The sequence below is a fragment of the Notechis scutatus genome, chromosome 3 (assembly GCF_049901735.1).
Source record: "Notechis scutatus isolate UNSWTSFEM ecotype Mainland chromosome 3, rNotScu1.2, whole genome shotgun sequence".
Lineage (NCBI taxonomy): Eukaryota > Metazoa > Chordata > Lepidosauria > Squamata > Elapidae > Notechis > Notechis scutatus.
Window position 1 is genome coordinate 2,512,720 of NC_142011.1, and position 21,680 is coordinate 2,534,399.

At 52.4% G+C, this 21,680-nt stretch overlaps 1 protein-coding gene across 1 annotated transcript in view; it reads left to right on the top strand.

Moving 5' to 3' along the window:
- The first annotated feature begins 2,303 nt into the window (after positions 1-2,303).
- Positions 2,304-21,680, top strand: part of NOL4L (nucleolar protein 4 like) — a 142,688-nt gene continuing 123,311 nt past the window's right edge. The window contains 1 exon segment of the mRNA XM_087962334.1: positions 2,304-3,062. Coding sequence (XP_087818460.1) covers positions 3,021-3,062 — 42 coding nt within the window. The 5' untranslated portion in view covers positions 2,304-3,020.

Below are 21,680 nucleotides of genomic sequence, written 5' to 3' on the forward strand. Positions count from 1 at the left end.
TTCCCAACACTTGTCTTTTTCGGGCGAGGCAGACCACACCTCCCATGCTCCCCAGCAACGTGGTCCATCAACACGCCCCCAATCCCCCTTCGGGAGAGGACGACAGCCCCATGCTCCCGGCCACGCTGTGCATCGGCCCCTTCCCTTTCCCTACGCCTTCTTCCTTAAGAGGCGGACTACATTACCCATGCTCCCCGGACACACAGGGAATTGGTACCCTCTCCTTCCCCAACACTTGTCTTTTTTTTGGGCGAGGCAGATCACACCTCCCATGCTCCCCAGCAACGTGGTCCATCGACACCCCCCATCCCCTTCAGGAGAGGACTACACTCCCTATGCTCCCCGGCCACACCGTGTGTCGGCCCCCTCCCCTTCCCGGACACCTGTCTTCTTCGGGAGAGGCGGACTACACTCCCCATGCTCCCCGGCCAGGCGCTGCACCGCCCCCTCCCGCGTGTTTCCTTCGGGAGAGGCGGACTACACCTCCCATGCTCCCCAGCAACGTGGTCCATCGACAGCCCCCCATCCCCTTCAGGAGAGGACTACACTCCCTATGCTCCCGGCCACACCGTGTGTCGGCCCCCCCTTCCCGGACACCTGTCTTCTTCGGGAGGCGGACTACACTCCCCATGCTCCCGGCCAGGCGCTGCACTGCCCCCTCCCGCGTGTCTCCTTCGGGAGAGGCGGACTACACCTCCCATGCTCCCCAGCAACGTGGTCCATCGACACACACCCCATCCCCTTCAGGAGAGGACTACACTCCCTATGCTCCCGGCCACACCGTGTGTCGGCCCCCCCCTTCCCGGACACCTGTCTTCTTCGGGAGAGGCGGACTACACTCCCCATGCTCCCGGCCAGAAGCTGCACCGCCCCCTCCCGCGTGTCTCCTTCGGGAGAGCGGACTACACCTCCCATGCTCCCCAGCAACGTGGTCCATCGACACACACCCCATCCCCTTCAGGAGAGGACTACACTCCTATGCTCCCGGCCACACCGTGTGTCGGCCCCCCCTTCCCGGACACCTGTCTTCTTCGGGAGAGGCGGACTACACTCCCCATGCTCCCCGGCCAGGCGCTGCGCCGGCCCCTCCCGCGTGTCTCCTTCGGGAGAGGCGGACTACACCTCCCATGCTCCCCAGCAACGTGGTCCATCGACACACACCCCATCCCCTTCAGGAGAGGACTACACTCCCTATGCTCCCCGGCCACACCGTGTGTCGGGCCCCCCCTTCCCGGACACCTGTCTTCTTCGGGAGAGCGGACTACACTCCCCATGCTCCCGGCCAGGCGCTGCGCCGGCCCCCCTCCCGCGTGTCTCCTTCGGGAGAGGCGGACTACACCTCCCATGCTCCCCAGCAACGTGGTCCATCGACAGCCCCCATCGCCTTCAGGAGAGGACTACACTCGCTATGCTCCCCGGCCACACCGTGTCGGCCCCCTCCCCTTCCCGGACACCTGTCTCCTTCGGGAGAGGCGGACTACACTCCCCATGCTCCCCGGCCAGGCGCTGCACCGCCCCCTCCCGCGTGTCTCCTTCGGGAGAGGCGGACTACACTCCCCATGCTCCCCGGCCAGGCGCTGCGCCGCCCCCTCCCGCGTGTCTCCTTCGGGAGAGGCGGACTACACCCCCATGCTCCCCGGCCGGCGGCAGGAAAGGGCAAGAGCCGGGAAAGTTGCCCCACCCCCGCCGGCCCGAGCTGCGCCGAAGCCCTCCCCACCGCCCGGCGGCTCCCTCCGAAGGCTCTGCCCGGGGCGGGCCCGAGGGAGGCCGGGGCTGCGGGCGAGGCCGGCCGAGCGCCGCTCCGCACGTGGCTTCTCTCTCTCTCTCCTCTCCCCCGCTCGGCCCGCGGAAGCCTCGGCGCCGCTTTTATCCCGGCCCAGAAGCTTCCGCAGGCGGGGAAAGGCCAGCGGCGGTCGGGCGCAGCGGCAGCGGAGGAGGCGGCTGTCCCGTCAGGCGGGCCGGGCTTCTTCCGGGCCTTTCCCGGGGCGCCCATTGCAAGGCTTCCCCGGCCGGGCCGGGCAGGGGAGGCTCGGAAGGTCCCGCCGCCGCCGCCGCCTCCGCAGCGGCGCTTTTATCAGGCGGAGGAGGAGGAGGAGGAGGAGGAGGGAGCGCGCTCCCGGCCCGCCCGCCTGCTTCCCCCGCGGCCGGCCAAGCGGAGGCTCCAAGGACCGGCTCGCACTGTCCCAGGCCGGCGGTTGCTGCTGGCTCGCCCGCCCCGCCCCGTCCCTGGAGGAGGAGGAGAAGGAGGAGGAGGACGGGGCCCCAGCGCCGCCTGCCCGCCCGCCTCGCGCGCTGCGCCCCGGGCGAGACGAGTCCGGGAGGCGCGGCTCTAACAGGTGGGATCCCGAGGCGAGGGGGCGGAGGAGCCGGCCGGCCGGCCAGCCCAGCAGCGGCAGCGGCAGCAGCAGGAGCAGGAGCAGCAGCCCCGGCCAGCGGACGGAGGGACGGCGGGAGCCGAGCCGAGCGCAGCCCCCGGCCCGTCCCCGAGCGCCGCTGCCCGGCCAGCCTCGCCTGGTCCCGCCGCGCCAAGCCGGACTCCGCCTCCGCCCTGCCTCCCCGCCTCCGCCGCGCCAGGCAAGGGCGCAGCCGAAGCGGCAGAGGCAGCGCTCGCTCGCTCGCTCCCCGGCCGGGACAGCAGCAGCAGCAGCAGCAGGAGCAGCGGGAGCAGCAGCGCTCCGTCGTCGGCTCGCCCGCCATGCCCAAGCCGCCGCCGCCGCCTCCTCCTCCGCCCGCCGCGCCGCCACCGCCGCCGCCGGTGCTGCGGTCGGCCAGCGGGAACCGCCCCGGGGAGAGCGAGCTGGGCCGGCAGTTCCGGGACTGGTGCCTGCGCACCTACGGCGACTCGGCCAAGACCAAGACGGTCACCCGGAGCAAGTACCAGCGCATCGCCGAGGTCTTGCAGGGGGCGGCGGCGGCAACGGAGGCGGCGGCGGCGGCGGGAGAAAGGCAAGTTCCAATTCTGGGTGCGCTCCAAAGGCTTCCGCCTGGGCAACGGCACCCGAGAGCCGCCCGCCGCCAAGATGGGACCCGGGGTGGTCTACGTGCCGGTCAAGACGGGGACGGTGAGTGCGGGGTCCCGCATGGGAGAGGCGGGGAGGGAAGGGCCGGGGAGGGGGACGGCGCTGGGGGGTCCCGCTACCCACGCGTGGGGGGAAAGGGGAGGGTCCCTGGGTGGGTGGGGGGCGGCGGGAAAGGGGGATCCCCTGCCGCGACGCCCCCTCCTCCTCCTCGTCCTGTCCCGGAGAGGAGAGCCCGGCGACTGTGCCTCCCCCTCCCACCGTCCCGTCAGGGATGAGGAGGGGGAGGCCGGCTGGTCTACCTGGAGGGGTCTCTCCCAGACATCTCCCTTCCCCCAAAAAAAACCCCCACAGAAATTGCCCCCGGCCCGGGACGTTGGAGCAGCCCAGCTCGGGCTTATCCTGCGGGGCTGGCCGGCCCCCTCGCCTCCGGCTGCCTACTGGGCGGGGGGAGAGGGAGGAGGGAGGAGGAGGGGAGGGGGAGGGGAGGGCGCCCCGCCCCCTGCCGCCCACCCTGGCCCGAGAGCAGCGTCCAAGGGCACCGCTCCTCCTCCTCCTCCTCCTCCTCCTCCTCCTCCCTCGCGCACCGGCCGGGGCCGCAGGTTGCAGGTCGGGCTCGGCAACCCCAGCCAGCCCGTCCCTGCTGGCAGCAGCAGCGGAGGAGCCGGAGCGCCCCGCAAGGGAGCAAAGCTCATTGTTCCTCGGCTGCCCAAGGGGACGCCGCGCCGCCGCCGCCGCCGCCTCCACACCCCTCCGAGCCTGGCTGAGCCGAGCCGGCCGGCCGGCCCGCCCCTCCTCCCTCCCCCTCCCTCCCCAGCCGGCCCCGGGCAGGAGTCGCCGGCCGAAGCAGCAGCAGCAGCAGCAGCGGCGGCGTCATTGTTCCCCACCCGCCCGGGTCAACTTCTCTGGCGGGGAGGGGGCAGCGGGGCTGGGCTGGGGGTCTCCCACTTGCCCCGAGGCGGGGGCGTCTTTCCCTTTGCACGCCCAACTGGTCCTCCTCCACCACCACCCCGGTACCCTCCCCCACCCATCCTCCCCCCCACCTCCCTTGCCGGCTGTGCCAGGGTGGGGTTTGGCACTCCCGGGAGGGGTGGGGTGGGGGCGGCTGGCTGGCTGCTTCATCCCCGCCCGTCCTTTGCACCATCTGCCCAGGAGATCGGGCGCTTGGCAGACAATTGGTCGGAGGAGCTGGCCTTGCCGGAAAAGTGCACTTGTGTGTGTGCGCGCGCGTGTGCATGCACGCGGGGGTGGGGTGGTGGGGGGCGCGCGCGCCTGCCTGGGAGGCGGCGGGAGCGCGCCGCGTGCGCCCTGCCTCTCTCTCTCTCTCTCTCTCTCTTCCCACTGCCCCCACCCCGCTTGGAAGCGCTCGCCGCCGCCGCCGCTGCCCCGCTGGTTGGCAGAGCGAAGCCTCCACGCGGAAGAGAAGTGGCTGTGCCAGCGCCGGAGGGAGGGGAGGAGGAGAGAGCTCTGGGTGGGTGGGTGTGTGGGGCGGGGGCGGCTGGCGGCCTCCTCCTCCTCCCCCACCCGGGCCAAGGCTTCCCGCAGCTGTTGGGGAGGGGGCAGGGAGAGAGAGAGGGGCTTGTCAAGGGCAGGCAGGCAGGCAGGAGGGTAAAAGCCACAGTCCAGGAGTGGCATATGGGTCCGTGAGGCGGCGGGGGGGGCGCGCTCTGGCTGGCTGGCTGCCATCCCGTTGGGGTGGGGGGTGGGGTGGAAAGGGTTGCACCAGCCTTTTGTGCTGAGTTTTGCTGAGTGTGGTGGCTTCCTGCAAGGGGGGGCGGAGTGTCTGTGTGGGGCAGCGGGGGGGTTGCTTTGAAGCAGAAGGTGAACTTAAAGCCGAGGCGTAGTTCTCACTTAGGTCCTGCAGATGGACAAACCCAGATGTGGGGTATACACACACACACACACACACACACACACACTGTAACCTTTTTTCCCTCTTGGCCTTGGTGGACATTCCCCCCGAAAGTGCCAGCTTGAGGGTGACAAAGAAAGGCAGTGTGTAATTCCCAGTACTTGTTAGGCAATTGTGCAACCAGCACAATTGCACCCGCATGCTATTTAGGACATGGAATGGGGCTCTTGAAGGGTGTGTGTGTGTGTGTGTGTGTGTGTGTGCAAGGGACCCGCCAGCTGTGCGGGCATCCCACGTGGGGGAGGGGGCAGATGGCCGAAAGAGAGCCAGCGAGCCACGCTTCTCCTTCTCGGTTTTCGCAAAGTCTGACCCAGGTTGCTCTGGGGCTGTGTTCACACAACCGCCTGAAACCCCTGGGTGCGAGGGGGGGAGGGGGATGGCTGCTGGGGACGCGGCCTGCCTGTGCACCCAAGTGCCCGGGGCGGGGCGAAGGATGTGACTCAGGTCATGTGAAAACAGCCTACCTGGTTTGTTCAGCCTTGGTTGTCTGGCGCCCCTGGGAAAGTGGGGGAGTTTTCCAGCCGGTGATTCTTAGGCTCAGCTGAATCTGGGGACGGCCCTGAGTGTGTGTGTGTGTGTGATTGTGTGGGGTGGGGGTGAGTGTGACCTGGCCTTCTGAGCTCCTGGAGGCTGCGGATCTGGTCAGGAAGAGGGAGAGAGGGAGAGAGAGGGAGGAGAGAGAAGAGGAAGGGAAGGAGGGAGGGAAGAGAGAAAGAGGGAGAGAGAAGGAGGAGAAGAGGGAGAGAGAAAGAAGAGGGAGAGAGGAGAGAGAGAAGGAGGGAGGGAAGGGAGAACAGAGGGAGAGAGGGGAGAGAGAAGGAAAGAGGGGAGAAAGGAGAGAGGAGGGAGGGAGGAAAGGAAAGGAGAACAGAGGGAGGGAGGAAGGGAGAGAGAAAGAGGGAGAGGGAGGGAAGGAGAAAGGGAGGGAGAGGGGGAGGAGGGAGGAGAGAAGGAGAAAGGGGGAGAGAGGGAAGGAGAAAGGGAGGGAGAGGGAGGGACGGAGAAAAGAAAGGAGAGGGAGGGAGGGAGACAGGAGGGAGGGAGAAAGAGAGAGAGGGAGAGAGAAAGAGGGAATGAGGGAGGGAAGGAGAAAGAGGGAGAGAGAGAGGGAGAGAGAAAAAGGGAAAGAAAAAGGGAAGGAGGGAAGGAAGGAGAAAGGAAGAGAGAGGAGTGGGAGAGAGAAAGAGGATAAGAGGCAGGGAAGGAGAAAGAGGGAGAGAGAAAGAGAGGGAAATAAAGGAGAAGGAAATTGCCTCCCCGCACCGTTGCTAACCTTGCCATCTGCACCGTGGTTGGTTTTTTTTTGTTTTTTGCTCCTATCTAAACCCACCTGACCAGTTTTTCAGCTGCCCACATGGTTTCCCCCCTCCCCACATCTCTGGATTTGGCAAGAATTTCGCATGTACATTTGTGGAGGGAACTAACGGAGTCCTCGATCGCCCCCACCCACCCACCCATGTCTCCCCCCACTCCCCCCTTCGGATGATGGGACCCCCTCCCCCCTTGGGCCAAGGGGAGAGGATGCCCTGCCACTTCCTCAATTCCCCCCAGGCTCTTAAGGGACCCTTTGCAAAAATAAATATAAAAAGAGAGATGGGAGGGGGGCTTATAGGGGGTCTGCCTGGGGTGGAGGAGGGGCAGTCTCGGTTGGGGCCCCCAAGGTCACGCTTTCTGACAGCTGCCCTTTGAAAGAGGCCCAAGCCTGCCTGATGTCCTCTGGGTGACCACTGCAGAAAAGCCCCCCTCCGGGGGAGGTGAGGCTGAGTGGGGGGATTGGAGTGCCTTGCCCCTCCCCCACCCTGTCCCCCTCTGTCCCCCTTCACCCCCCCGTGTGCCAAGGGCAGGTCCCTTCCCACCCCAGCTGCCCCCTTGCTTCCTCTTTAAAAAAATTCAAAACTGTGCTGGTCCCGGCTGGGAACGATGGGCCTTGCAGTCCATCCCAGCTGGCCTCTTCTCCGGGCTTGGCAGGGAAGAGGGAGGTTAGGCGGCACCGTTTTTCCCTGCCAAGGTGAAATGGGTGCGGGGGTGGGGTATTTCTCTGTGGTCTCCCCCCAGCCCACCTCCACGGGACTGGGGGAACACCCCCCCCCCCACGGGCCCAATCTGGAGGGGTGCCTGCAGGCCGCCTGGGGCTCAGGGGAATGCGGCTAACGGGGCAATTACGGTGCCAATTAGGAGCGCCCCGGGGTCCTGCAGCACCCGGGGTTGCCATGGAGCTTTCAACCGTCTCTCTCTCTCTCTCTCTTGCCCCCCCCCACCCCACTCCCGCGTGCCCCCCCCATCCCCAGCCATCCTCCAGCCCCTCCCCTTGCTCCAGTGCAAAAAGTCCTGGGCTGCAGACAAAAGAGGCCCCAGCCAGCGCGGGACAACGGCAAGGGGATCCTGGCAGCGGTGGGAGGGCAGCTGCCGGAAGAGGCTCTGCCAGGTGCTCTGCGTCGGGGCAGGAGAAAAAAAAAGGAGGAGGAGGGGGAAAGGAGGAGGAAAAGGAGGAAAGGTAGGAAAAGGAGGGAAGGAGGAAAAGGAAGAAGAGGAAAAGGAAAAGGAGGAAGAGGAAAAGGAAGAAAAGGGGGAAAGGAAGAGGAAAAGGAGGAAGAGGAAAAGGAGGAAAGGAGGAAAAGGAAGAGGAAAAGGAGGAAAGGAAGAGGAAAAGGAGGAAAGGAAAAGGAAGAGGAAAAGGAGGAAAGGAAGAAAAGGAAGAGGAAAAGGAGGAAGAGGAAAAGGAGGAAAGGAGGAAAAGGAAGAGGAAAAAAGGAAAGGAGGAAGAGGAAAAGGAGGAAAGGAAAGGGAAGAGGGAAATGAGGAAAGGAGGAAAAGGAAGAGGAAAAGGAGGAAGAGGAAAACGAGGAAAGGAGGAAAAGGAAGAGGAAAAGGAGGAAAGGTAGGAAAAGGAGGGAAGGAGGAAAAGGAAGAGGAAAAGGAGAAGGAAGAGGAGGAGGAAAAGGAGAAAAGGAGAGGGGAGGGAAAGGAGGGGGAGGAGGAGGAAAAGGAGGAAAGGTAGGAAAGGAGGAAAAGGAAGAGGAAAAGGAGGAAGAGGAAAAGGAGGAAAGGAAAAGGAAGAGGAAAAGGAGGAAAGGAGGAAAAGGAAGAGGAAAAGGAGAAGGAAGAGGAGGAGGAAAAGGAGGAAAGGGGAGGAGGAGGAGGAAGGCACCGCCTCCCACGGGCGGGTGCGGGCGAGAGGAAGACACGGGACGGGAGGGAGGCCTGGAAAGGGATGCCCCCAGGGGTGGGGCCGCTGGGAGTCTGGCACCTTCGGCTGGATGCTCTTCAGGTGCCCCCCCCAGCCCCTGTCCCCAATCCACAGGAGGATGGTGGGGGGGGGTCTCTGTAGCTGGCAGCAGATGGCTGGAAGGGCCGCTGCTTCTGGCAACGTCCTGCGGCTGCGTGTCACCGAGGCTGGGGCGGTCTTGGAGGGGGGCGGGAAGAGGAGACAAAGAGCTTCCTCTCTCCGTGCCTCTGTCCTTCGCCCCCCCACCCAGACCCTCCCCCAGGCAGAGTATGCGGGGGTGGGGCAAGGGGCTGCTGGGCAAAGGCCAAGGGGCCTTTTGTGCAAACTTCTCCTGGCTAACGTTTTTTGCTAAATTGAATCGCGCTCTGCGCATGCTCAGAGGCAACCGCTTTCCCATCGTCGTCCTCAACTTAGGAGGGTTCGTTGAGTGACCGTTGGACACGGCAGGCCTAAGGAGTCCTTTTTCGCACTAAGGGCCGTGGCAGCCTCCCCCCTGTGCTCACGGCATCAAAAGTGGGGCGCCGACTCGCATTTACAACGGTCGCAGGCCTCGGGGTGGGGGCCGGGGGTCACGTCCCCTCCCAGCAAGCAGAAGTCATTGGGGAAGCCAGACTTCACGGAACAGCCCTCTGACTCACTTAACCCCCGCTGTGATTCCACTTAATGGTGGGGGGGGGGGGCAAGAAAGCTTGTAAAATGGGGCAAAACCACCATGGTCTCGCCTGAGCAATATACATTTGGGGCTCTGTCGTGGTCATAAGTCAAGGACTACCTGTGATTGGTTCAAGAGCAAGGCAGGGTCAGGCGTCCCACAGATGTCCAGCTGTTGGGGTTGGACTAGAAGACCTCCAAGGTCCCTTCCAACTCTGTTATTCTATTCTATTCTATATTCTATTCTGTTCTAATTCCATTCCATTCTATATTCTATATTCTATATTCTAATCTCTCTTCTCTTCTCTTCTCTTCTCTTCCATTCTATATTTTCTCTTCCCTTCCCTTCTATATTCTATATTCTCTTTTCTTTTCTCTCTCTTCTCTTCTCTTCTCTTCTCTTCTCTTCTCTTCTCCTCTTCTCTCTTCCCTTCCCTTGTATATTCTCTTCTCTTCTCTCTTCCCTTCCCTTCTATATTCTATATTCTCTTTTCTTTTTTCTCTCTCTTCCCTTCTATATTTTCTCTTCTCTTCTCTTCTCTTCTCTTCTCTTCTCTTCTCTTCTCTTCTCTTCTCTTCTCTCTTCTCTCTTCTCTCTTCCCTTCCCTTCTATATTCTCTTCTCTTCTCTTCTCTTCTCTCTTCCCTTCCCTTCTATATTCTATATACTCTTTTCTTTTCTCTCTCTTCCCTTCTATATTTTCTCTTCTCTTCCCTTCTCTTCTCTCTTCTCTTCCGTTCTATATTTTCTCTTCCTTTCCCTTCCCTTCTATATTCTATATTCTATATTCTCTTTTCTTTTTCTCTCTTCCCTTCTATATTTTCTCTTCTCTCTTCTCTTCTCTTCTCTTCTCTTCTCTTCTCTTCTCTTCTCTCCTCTCCTCTCCTCTCCTCTCTTCTCTTCTCTTCTCTTTTCTCTTCCGTTATATATTTCCTCTTCCCTTCCCTTCTATATTCTACATTCTCTTTTCTTTTTCTCTCTTCCCTTCTATATTTTCTCTTCTCTTCTTCTCTTCTCTCTTCTCTTCTCTTCTCTTCTCTTCTCTCTCTCTTCTCTCTTCCCTTCCCTTGTATATTCTCTTCTCTTCTCTCTTCTGTTTTCTTCTCTCTTCTCTTCCGTTCTATATCTTCTCTTCCCTTCCTTCTATATTTTCTCTTCTCTTCTCTTCTCTTCTCTTCTCTTCTCTTCTCTTCTCTTCTCTTCTCTTCTCTTCTCTTCTCTTCTCTTCTCTTTTCCCTTCCGTTCTATATTTCCTCTTCCCTTCCCTTCCTTTCTATATTCTACATTCTCTTTTCTCTCTTCCCTTCTATATTTTCTCTTCTCTCTTCTCTTCCCTTCTATAGTCGATATTCTGTTCGATTCTAGATCCCGTCTTGTGTCTTTCGGGCTCCTAAGCTTTTAAATAAACCAGCATGGGCCAGCAATGGTGGCTTCTCCAGAGCTCAGCCTTTGACGGCCTGGTTGCAGACGTGCTCCCACGACCCTCAAAGCCTCCCCCACGACCCATGTCCTCACCCCTTCAGCAGGCAGACTTTGCCACTCAGTGGGGTGACGTTTTGCCCCGGTGGCTGACCCAAACCGGCCCAGCTTCTGTCAGTCAGTGAGTGAAACCGACATTAGGAGTGAGTCAAATGGGACCGTCGCAAGATGAGACCCAGCCCGCTGGTTGGAGCTTGACCCTGGGTTCTTGGAGATTGTGGAGGCCCCTGGGAGGAAGGGAGGAGGGGAGGGGGATTCGAAGCTGGGCGGGCAGCCCCAGAGTGACCCGTTTCTTCTTAGATCCATCAAGCTGGGAATTGTGGTTAGGAAACGTCAGACAGCAGACCAGGATCTTACAGGTTCTCCCCGGCTTACGACCACAATTCAGCCCCAAATTAGAACAGAACAGAAATATCAGAGTCGGATGGGACCTTTGGAGGTCCTCTAGCCCAACCCCTGCTTAGGCAGGGCACCCCACATACCCCTTCAGAATGTTTATCTCGCTAAGCGGGACCTTTGCCAAGGGGGGAGTTTTGCCCTGTTTTACGACCTTTCCCGTTGTTAAGTGAATCACCGCCAACGTCGGTTCCCACGGTCGTTAAGTGAATTCGGCTTCCGCCTTGACGGAAGGCCGCAAACAGGGATACACGTGATCCCAGGGACCCTGCAGCCATCGTAAATCTGAACCAGTGGGCGAGCGTCCGAATTTGGATCCCCTGACCGCGGGGAGGCTGCAACGGTCATAAAGTGTGGGAAAACGGTCCTAACTTAAGTTGCCTTTTTTTCAGTGCTGTTGTAACTTTGAATGGTCACTAAACGAACGATTATAAGTCGAGGACTAGCTGTAGTCAGGAAGGAGGTGCGACTTGATGGATGCACCTGCTGGGACCCCCTTAAACCAAACAGGCGTAATTTTTGGAATTATCACCTTTGTTTTAAAGGGGTCCAGCAAATAAATTTTATAAATAATAAAATATAACTTTATACACACACACACACACACACACACATTTATTTGCTGGACCCCTTTATATATTGATAGATAAAGAGAGAGAGAGAGAGAGAGAGAGGGAAGAAGATAGAGATAGGGATAGATAGAGATAGAAGATAGAGACAGAGATAGATAGATAGATAGATAGATAGATAGATAGATAGATAGATAGATAGATAGATAGATAGATAGATAGATAGAGAGAGAGAGAAGATAGAGATAGGGATAGATAGAGATAGAAGATAGATAGATAGAGATAGATAGATAGATAGATGATAGATAGATAGAGATAGAAGAGAGAGAGAGAGAGAGAGTAGAGACAGAGAGATAGAGATATAGGTATATATAATAATAAAAAATGTAAATATAAAAAAAAATCTTTGTGGTTGGATGCTTTTATCCTTCAAATGGACATCTTGACCCAGCCCTGGACACAAAAAATCAGTTTGCAAGAGTGTGTGTGTGTGTGTGTGTGTGTGTGTGTGTGTGTGTGTGAGTTTGTGTGTGTCTAAAATGCAAAGCTGCCCCATTTAAATTTCTCTCCCCCTGTCTTTTCCCCACACTCTCGCCAGGTTTGCACTTAACTGGGTTAGTAGAAGCCTTGCATTTGTGTCCACCTGCTGACCTCTTTGAGTTTCAACCTGGGTTTGGTTTGTGGGGTGTCCTCCGTTGGGGGTCATGGTGGGTTTATCTGCTTAAATGTGGCTTAATTCAGTAACCAGGTTAATGGTGCACAAACCGTTGTAGCCGAGCAGGCCTAGTTTGAAGGAGATGGCGGGTTAGGTTGTGGCTCCATGTGTTGTGCAAATTGGTTTATTTGTGGGGTCAAGGATGAGTGAATCATGATTTAAACGTGTTGGGTCAACCATAGGACTTACAGAATAACAGTTGGAAGGGACCCCAGAGGTCTTCTAGTCCAGCCCCCTACTCAAGCAGGAGACCCTTACAGAATTACAGGATAACAAGGGTTGGAAGGGACCTTAAGAGGTCTTCTAGTCCAACCCCCTGCCTGTCATTTATGGGATGCTTTGAAGTTTGTTTTGTTTTATTTATTTCTCGAATTCTTTAAAAAGTCCTTCTCCCTCGCAGAGGGACCCCAGATGGTACACAAATGCAGGTAGTCCTCGATTTACAACTGCAATTGAGCAACAAATTTACATCGCTAATGTGAGTCATTTCTTAAGTGAGCTTTGTCCTCATCGTACGGCCTTCCTTGCCACGGTTGTTAAATGGATCCCTGCCAGTCAGACGGTCGCTAAGTGAATCCGCTTTCCCCGTGGACTTTGCTGGTCAGAAGGTCTCAAAAGGGGAATCACGCAACCCCTTAGGTCTCGCACTGCGACCGTCGTAAGTACGAGCCAGTTGCCAAAGCGTCTAAATTTTGATCACGATGCTGTGAAAAAACGACCCGAAGTCACTTTCTTCGGTGCCATCGTAAGTCTGAGCAGTCACTAAATGAACCGTTGTAAATCAAGGACTAAATTCTCCAAATTTGGAAGGGTTTTGGGTGGTGACTGAGCCCATCCTGTTGCTCCAGGGATTCTACTAATCTTCTATATATATAAAAGCGAAAGACCCCTCATGCATCATCACAAAATCTCCAGAACCGTAAAGCCTACAAAGTTGAAATTTGGCATGTCGGTTCCTCTTGGCTACTAGGGGCTCACTAAGAAAGGATTTTTTGAAAGGACCATCAGAGCATTCGAATTTCCTATATTATTATTATTATTAACACGCTCTGATGCTAAGGAGTTCTACTCTCCTCCCCACCTGAATAGAAATCTCTTCCAAAGGCAAAACACAAGCAGAGGAGATGAGTTTCCGTTGCAGTTTCATAGCAGCAAGCAGCTTTAGTACACAGAATAGTTGAATAGTAGAATTAAATTAAATTAAAATAATTAAATTAAATTAAAATCTTATATATAAAAGCGAAAGACCACTCACGCATTATCACAAAATCTCCAGAACCATAAAGCCTACAAATTTGAAATTTGGCCCAAATGTTCCTCTTTGCTTCTAGATGTTCACTAAGAAAGGATTTTGGGAAATGACCATCAGAGCATTTAGAATATTTCCTATATTATTATTATTATTAACACGCTCTGATGCTAAGGAGTTCTACTCCCCCTCCCCACCTGAAAAGAAACCTGTTCCAAAGGCAAAACACAAACAGGAGAGGAGTTTCAGGTTCATTTTCTCAGCACCAAACAGCTTTAGTCCAGTTGAGCTAAGCCACGCCCAGGCTCCTTGCTGTCTCCTTGCTCAGACAGCAAATACTGTTTCAGTTTCCAAAAAGCCCTCAACTCTCACATGCTGACAGGACACTAGCCAGATAAATACCGATGGATACTGGTAGGCAGAGGCAGAATTTTTCCCCCTTATTTTCCTCCCCAAAATCTAAGCCCAACCACATAGTTTCATAGAGCTAGTCTCTTCTTTCTTTCTCTCTCTCTCTCTCTCTATAAAAGCAAAATGCCACTCATGCATCATCACAAAATCTCTAGAACCGTAAAGCCTACAAACTCAAAATTTGGTACCTATGTTCCTCTTGGCTTCTAGGGGTTCACTAAGAAAGGGTTTTTGGAAATGAGCACCAGAGCATTGATATTTCCTATATGATTATTATTATTAACACGCTCTGATGCTAAGGAGTTCTACTCCCCCTCCCCACCTGAAAAGAAATCTCTTCCAAAGGCAAAATACAAGCAGAGGAGATGAGTTTCCGTTTCAGTTTCACAGCACCAAGCAGCTTTAGTCCAGAACAGTTGAGCTAAGCCACGCCCAGGCTCCTTGCTGTCTCTTTCTTGCTCACACAGCAAATACTGCTTCAATTTCCAAACAGCCCTCAACTCTCACACACTGACAGGATGCTAGCCAGATGAATACCGATGGATGCTGGTAGGCAGAGGCAGAATTTTTCCCCCTTATTTTCCTCCCCAAAAACTAAGCCCGACCACATAGTTTCGTAGCCAAGCATGGGTATCGAGGTAGTAAAATAATATTTATAATTAATAATAGTTCTCCTGTCTGTGTTTGAAGACCAGTATTATTACCTCTTCCCCCGGATGTCAGCTTCGACAGTCACGTGCTTTCTCCTAATATTTATTTTATCTATTAATCACATTTATTATATTTGCCAATGGGGTAAAACCCCAGATTAAAAAAAATCCACAAATAATATTCATCACATATCCAGGTGGCTCTCGGCTTACAACAATTCCTTTAGTGACTGTTCCAAGTTATGGTGGCACTGAATAATGTGACTTACGACCGTTTTTTTTTTTTTTTGTACAACCATTTCAGCATCCCCGGGGGTCAAAATCCAGCCGTTTGGCCACTGACTCGTACTTATGACGGTTTGCAGTGTCCTGGGAGGGGGGGGTCATGTGATCCCTTTTTCCGACCTTCTAACAAGCAAGGGGGGAGCCAGGTTCACTTAACAACCGTGTTCCTAAACTTAACAGCTGTGATGATTCGCTTAACAATGGTGGCGGGAAAGGTCGTAAAATGAGGCAAACCTCTCGGAGGTCTTCTAGTCCAGCCTCAAACAGGAGATCCTCTACCATTTCAGACAAACGGCTGTCCAATCTTTTCTTTAAAAGTCTCCACTGATGAAGCGCCCACAATTTCTGGTGGCCAGCAGTTCCACTGGTTCATTGTCCTCCCTGTCTGGAAATTCCTCCTTAATTCCAGGTCGCTTCTCTCCTTAGATCAGTTTTCCATCTGTTGCTCCTTGTCCTGCCTTCAGGTGACCACTGATCCTGTCCCTCTGCAATGGCAGAGAATAAGTTCCATCTAATCTTCTGTAGGATCAATTCTTAGGTATTGGAATATTTCTCCGAGATCTCCTCTTGGTCTTCTGTCCTTTAGATTAAATCTACCCCTTCCCTTCAAGTGATTCTCATACAGCTGGGTTCCAAAACTTCACCATCTCTCCCTGTCTCCCTCCCTCCCTCCCTCCCTCCCTCTCTCCTTGTCTTGTCTCTCTTTCCCCTCCTCCTTCCCTCTCCTCCCTCCTCCCTCCTCCCTCCCCTCCCTCCCTCCCTTCCTCCTTTTCCTCCCTCTCTCTGCTATCTCCCCCCTCTCCCTCTCTCCCTCTCTCTCCCTTTCCCTCTCTTCCTCTCCTCCTCCCTTCCCTCCTCTCCCTTCCCTCCCTTCCTCCCTTTTCCTCCCTCTCTCTTGCTATCTCTCCCCTCCTCCCTCTTCCTCCCCTCCTTTCCCTCTCTCTCTCCTCCTCCCTCTCCTCCCTCTCCTTCCTTCCTCCTTCCTCCTTTCCTCTCCCTCTTCTTGCTATCTCTCCCCCTCTCTCCCTCTCCCTCCCTCTCTCCTCCTTTCCCTCTCCCTCCCTTTCCCTCTCTCTTCCTCTCCCTCCCTCTTTGTCTCTCTCCCTCTCTCTAAAACACATACACACTCACTCACAAACACACAGAAACACCCTGGTGTGCCTTGCTCCAGTTTGTTAAGGTTCTTTTTTTAAAAAAAGAAAAAGAAAAAAGGAAGCAGAACCTACAGCCATGCACAGAATTGCACGATCTGAATTTAGGGCCGCGGTTAATCCGTTTCCAAAATAGCATTTATTTCCCTTTTATTTTTAGGAGATGCCTCGTGGTGTTGGATTGATTAGAAACCCTGATCCCCCCCACCTTTTTTTAAAAATATAAACAACCCACCTGATATTTTTTGTCTTTCAAGGAGTTTTGGATCATCTGCCATGCGACCCAGGTGGTCCTCGGCTTACGACCACAGTGGGGCCCAAAATTTCTGTCGCTAAGCGAGACTTTGGTGAAGCGAGCGTCGGTCTGTCTTACGACCCGTCTTGCTGCTGTTTTCAGTGCCGTTGTAACTTTGAACGGCCACTAAATGAACCGTTGTAAATTGAGGATTGCCTGCACGTGCACACCAAGAAACTCTGGTTTATTTTTTATTTTTTTTAAAAAAATATGTCCAGAGGGGGCGGAAAAAAAAAAACCTGAAACATTCAGCAGCAATTCTTCAGGGGGTAACTACCATGATTAAAAACAACACCGCAGATCCCTACAGGCAGAAGCTACAAACATGTTTAGGAAGGAGCAGGGAGAGAGCCAGGCTGCAGTTAGCTACAAGGGGGTGTAATTCCCTGAGCCTAAACTACAAAGGGTTTAGCAGGAATTAAACACCCCATAAACTGGCAGGGATATTCATGGAAGGGTCTTCGAGGAGTTTAACAAAAAAAGAAATTCAAAAGAAAGAGAGACAGAGAGAAAGACAAAGAGAGAGAAAAAAGACAGAAAAAGAGAAAGAAACAGAGAGAAAGAGGAACAGAGAAAGAGAGACAGAGAGAAAGACAGAGGGAAAGAAAGAGAAAAAGTCAAAGACAAAGAGAGAAGTTGAGAGAAAGAGAAAAAGGAAGAAAGAAAAAGAAAGACAGAAAGACAGAAAGACAGAGAGAGAGAGAAATCGAGAGAGAGAAAAAAAGAGAAAGTAGAAAACAAAGAAAGAGAGAAAGAGAGAAAAAGAGAAAGAAAGAAATCAAGAGAGAAAGAAATAGAAATAGAGAGACAAAGAGAAAGAAAGAGAGAGAAAGAAAGAAAGAAAGAAAGAAAGAAAGAAAGAAAAGAAAGAAAGAAAGAAAGAAAGAAAGAAAAGAAAAGAAAAAAAGAAAGAAAGAAAGAAAGAGAGAAAAAGAGAAAGAGAGAGACTCTGATTGCAGAATTGAAGCCCTGCCCCTTTTATATGCCTGCCACATTGAAAAGGGGCGGAGCCTCAATGTCAGAATTAGGGTTACCTGAAAATTGTTTTGGCACCTGCACACTACAGGCTTTCTGGACACCCCTCTCAAAGAAGCGGCCCCCTCCCCACTTCTCTATCCATGGGGGGCGTGGGGGAAGAGCCTGTGCATTTCTTAAGTGGCCTGTGATACGAGCTGTTGGATCCTTTGAGTGGAACTTTTTCATGGGTACATCCCAACGTGGTGCAGGAAAATGAATTTATTTAGGTGTTGAAGAAAGGTAGCCAAGACCTCTTTGTGGTTCAAATGCAATTTTTTTGGCTTTATTTTTATAAAGGAGCAGGGAATTTCAAAATTTTCAGGCCACAAAGCCTGTTAATTATCATATCCGTGTATGTATGTATGTATGTATGTATGTATGTATGTATGTATGTATATATGTATGTATGTGTATATTTTACAGTATTTATATTTATATTTACATTTACACCTATATATATATTTATATGGCTGGGGAATTCTGGGAGTTGAAGTCCCCCCATCTTAATTGCAGTGGCTGAGAAATATAAGAGCAACACGCTATAAAGCGATCTAGAACAATTAAATAATTCAATCTGGGATCAAATCTGTTTCTCTTTCCATTAAAGTCCCTTCAAGTCTTGCTTGACTTAGACTGGGTTTTTCCTGGTGGTGCCTCATCCCAATGCAAATCTACATGACCACGCTTTCTTTGTAAGCCCAAATTAGTTGGGCCAGGTAGTGCCGTTCATCCGTTGACTCCTGGTGACCTCAACAGACTTAAACCAAGGGTCTTCAAACTTGGCAAGTTTAAGACTTGTGGACTTCAATTCCCAGAATCGCTGAGCTAACATGACCAGAGGAGGAATTCTGGGAGTTCAAGTCCACAAGTCTTAAAGCTGTCAAGTTGGAAGACCCCTGGACTAAACCATGGCTTAAGACACTGGTGCACTAGCAAACAGTGACTCTTTTATAATCTCAGGGCTGCAGAGAACCCAAGAACAAAAGTTGGAAGGGACCTTGGAGGTCTTCTAGTCCAACCCCCAGCTGAAGCAGGAAACTCCATACTGTTTCAGATGAATGGTTGCCCAGTCTCTTCTTCAAACCCTGAGGTGTTTTGACACCCATAAGAGTTTATGTTTTGTGTTGGAGAAAGATAGTGGGGCTTGGTAATTTATACTTTCTATGAGTATTTCAACCCTTTGGTTGCTTATGGAATCTTTGGCGCATTCTGAGCCTGATTGTTTCCTTAAAGACGTTTTATGACCCAGCTAGGTAACATCATCTGTGCCAGAATGGGATGGGGTTTGCAGAGGAGTTGGAGGAGGAGGACTGTGGGGTCCTTGGTGCTCTCTGAACCAGGTTGTTTTCCTGAAGACATTTCATGACCCAACTACCTAACATCATCAGTGCCGGAGGGAGTGCGGTTCATTCTTTCTTTATACCCTAATGCCCTGTCGATGTTGGTGGAAATGTTCTCGGTGATCATTGTTTGACACTTGTTAGTTTGCTGTAACGGAGAAGCCTAAGAGAAGTGGATTGAGGGGGTTCGGGGCAGGTGGGATGACCGTTCACCTCAGTTCCCCTGTTGCAATTGGAAAATGAAGTGCTTGCATTTGCAAAGGGGCTGAAATCACAGTGAGATTCAGTGCTGCGTTTCTCTGTCTCAGGCCCCTTTAAGACGGGGGGGACTTCAATTCCCAGAATTCCCCAGCCAGCAAAGCTGGCTGGGGAATTCTGGGAGTTGAAGTCCCCCATCCATCTTAAAGGGGCCTAAGATGGACAAGTCCTTTTTTAGATGCTCTGTTGTTCTGCTGTGGCTTTTCCCACCCACCTGATGCCCGTCACCTCTCCCTAGAGAAGTCAGAGGGCTGGCTGGAAGGCAAATTCGCCCGGGAGAGAAAGGCCTGGGCCGGTTTCGCTTGGAGCCCACTCCAGGGGGGGCACCTTGGTACTGCCAAGGCAACACCAGCAGATGGGGACCAGCCACCTTCCCCTTCCCAAACACGGCAGGGCAAACATGTTCTACGTATTGTATCGTGGCGTATTAAGCTGCACGGTATTTGCCTGGTGTTTAAAACTTTTTATTTTGTCTTACTTTAGTTTTAACGTGTGTTTAATTATTTTTATTTTATTTTTATTTTATTTAGCTTGTTATTTTGTTTTATTCATTTTATTGTTTTTACCTGGCCTTCATTTTACCTTGTTTTAGTAGAGCGTGTATTAAGTTCATTCATTAATCAATTAACCAGAGTCTTGTTCATTGGGTTACATTGTGTTTATATATATATATATATTAAATTTTTCTTACTTTAGTTTATTGTGTATTTATTTTGTTTTGTTTTATTTATTTTATTTTTGCTTGGTCTTTATTTTACCTTGTTTTAGTGGAGCACGTATTCAATGAATTCATTAATCTGTTAGCCAGAGTCTTGTTCATTGGGTTGCATTGTGTTTATAACTTTATTTATTTATTCTTACTTTAATTTATTTATTTGTTTTGTTTTATTTTATTTTATCTTGGTTTATATTTTACTTGTTTTACTGGAGCAAATATTCAATGAATTCATTAATCTGTTAGCCAGAGTCTTGTTCATTGGGTTGCATTGTGTTTATAACTTTATTTATTTATTCTTACTTTAATTTATTTATTTGTTTTGTTTTATATTGGTTTATATTTTACTTGTTTTACTGGAGCAAATATTCAATTAATTCATCAATCAATTAGCCAGAGTCCTGTTCATTGGGTTGCATTGTGTTTATAACTTTATTTATTTATTCTTACTTTAGTTTATTGTGTATTTATTTGTTTTGTTTTATTTTATCTTGGTCTATTTTTACCTTGTTTTAGTGGAGCACATATTCCATGAATTCATTAATCAATTAGCCAGAGTCTTGTTCATTGGGTTGCATTGTGTTTATAACTTTATTTATTTATTCTTACTTTAATTTATTTATTTGTTTTGTTTTATATTGGTTTATATTTTACTTGTTTTACTGGAGCAAATATTCAATTAATTCATCAATCAATTAGCCAGAGTCTTGTTCATTGGGTTGCATTGTGTTTATAACTTTATTTATTTATTTATTCTTATTTTAGTTTATTGTGTATTTATTTGTTTTGTTTTATTTTATCTTGGTCTATTTTTACCTTGTTTTAGTGGAGCACATATTCCATGAATTCATTAATCAATTAGCCAGAGTCTCATTCAGCAGTAAATTTCTTTAATCCTCCCTCTAACCCTGCGAGGTAGGCGGGGGGGGGGCTTTAATGAGGCTGCCCTTGTCAAAGGACTTTTGGGGATTGGAGTTCATCTCCCTGGCGATGGGCACACACCCCGTTCAGCCTGGCAACCCTGTGGGTGGTCCGCGTCCTCTTGTTTAAAGACTTTGGGGAAATGGGCAGAGGCTTTCCTTCTCTTCCCCTTCCCTTGATCTCAGCTGGTCCGCCTCCTTCTCCTGTAAAGCATTCCTGTACCTCCTCAAAGCCTGCTCCGCCTTAGAACCTCTTTCCTTCTGGGCACCAGGCCTGCCCGTTCTCCTTCTCCTTCTCTTTGCCTCCTGGTGGCCTCCATCCTCCTCCCTCCTCCTTGTCCTCCTTTTCCTTTTCTCCTTCTGCTTTTCCTTCTCTTCCCCTTCCCCTTCCCCTTCCCCTTCCTCTTCTTCCTCCTTCTCCTGTCTCCATCTTCCTTCCTCCTCCTCCTCCTTCCTCCTTCCTCGTCCTCATCACTCCTTCTCTTTTTCCTTCTTCTTACTCATCTCCTTCCTCCTCTCCTCCTTCCCCTTCCTCCTTCTCCTTCCCTTCTCCTTCTTCTCTCCTCCTTCTGCCTCCATCTTCCTTCCTTCTCCTCCTGTCTCTACTTTCTTTCCTTCTCCTTCCCCTTCCTGTCTCCATCGTCCTCCTTTTTCTTCTCCTTTTCTTTACCCTTTCCCCTTCCTTCCTCCCTCCTCCTCCTCCTATCTCCCTTCCTTCCTTCCTTCTTCCCCTTCTCCTTCCTTCCTCCCTTCCTTCCTTCCTTCTCATTCCTTCCTTCCTTCCTCCTTCTCCCTCCCTCCCTCCCTCCCCCCTCCCCTGTCTCTTCTTTCCTTCTCCTTCCCCTTCCTGTCTCCATCGTCCTCCTTTTTCTTCTCCTTTTCTTTACCCTTTCCCCTTCCTTCCTTCCTTCCTCCTCCTCCTCCTCCTATCTCCCTTCCTTCCTTCCTTCTCATTCCTTCCTTCCTTCCTTCCTTCCTTCCTTCCTTCCTTCCTTCCTCCTATCCCTCCTTCTTCCTTCTCCTTCCTTCCTTCCTTCCTCCCCCTCCCTCCCTCCCCCCTCCTCCCTCCCTCCTGTCTCTTCTTTCCTTCTCCTTCCCCTTCCTGTCTCCATCGTCCTCCTTTTTCTTCTCCTTTTCTTTACCCTTTCCCCTTCCTTCCTTCCTCCTCCTCCTCCTCCTCCTATCTCCCTTCCTTCCTTCTCATTCCTTCCTTCTCATTCCTTCCTTCTCATTCCTTCCTTCCTTCCTTCCTTCCTTCCTTCCTTCCTTCCTTCCTTCCTTCCTTCCTTCCTTCCTTCTCATTCCTTCCTTCCTTCCTCCCTCCCTCCCTCCCTCCCCCTCCTGTCTCTTCTTTCCTTCTCCTCCCTTCCTCCTCCTGGCTGCTATCGCAGGGCACCCTCCCCTCCCTTTTCTTGCTCCCTCCC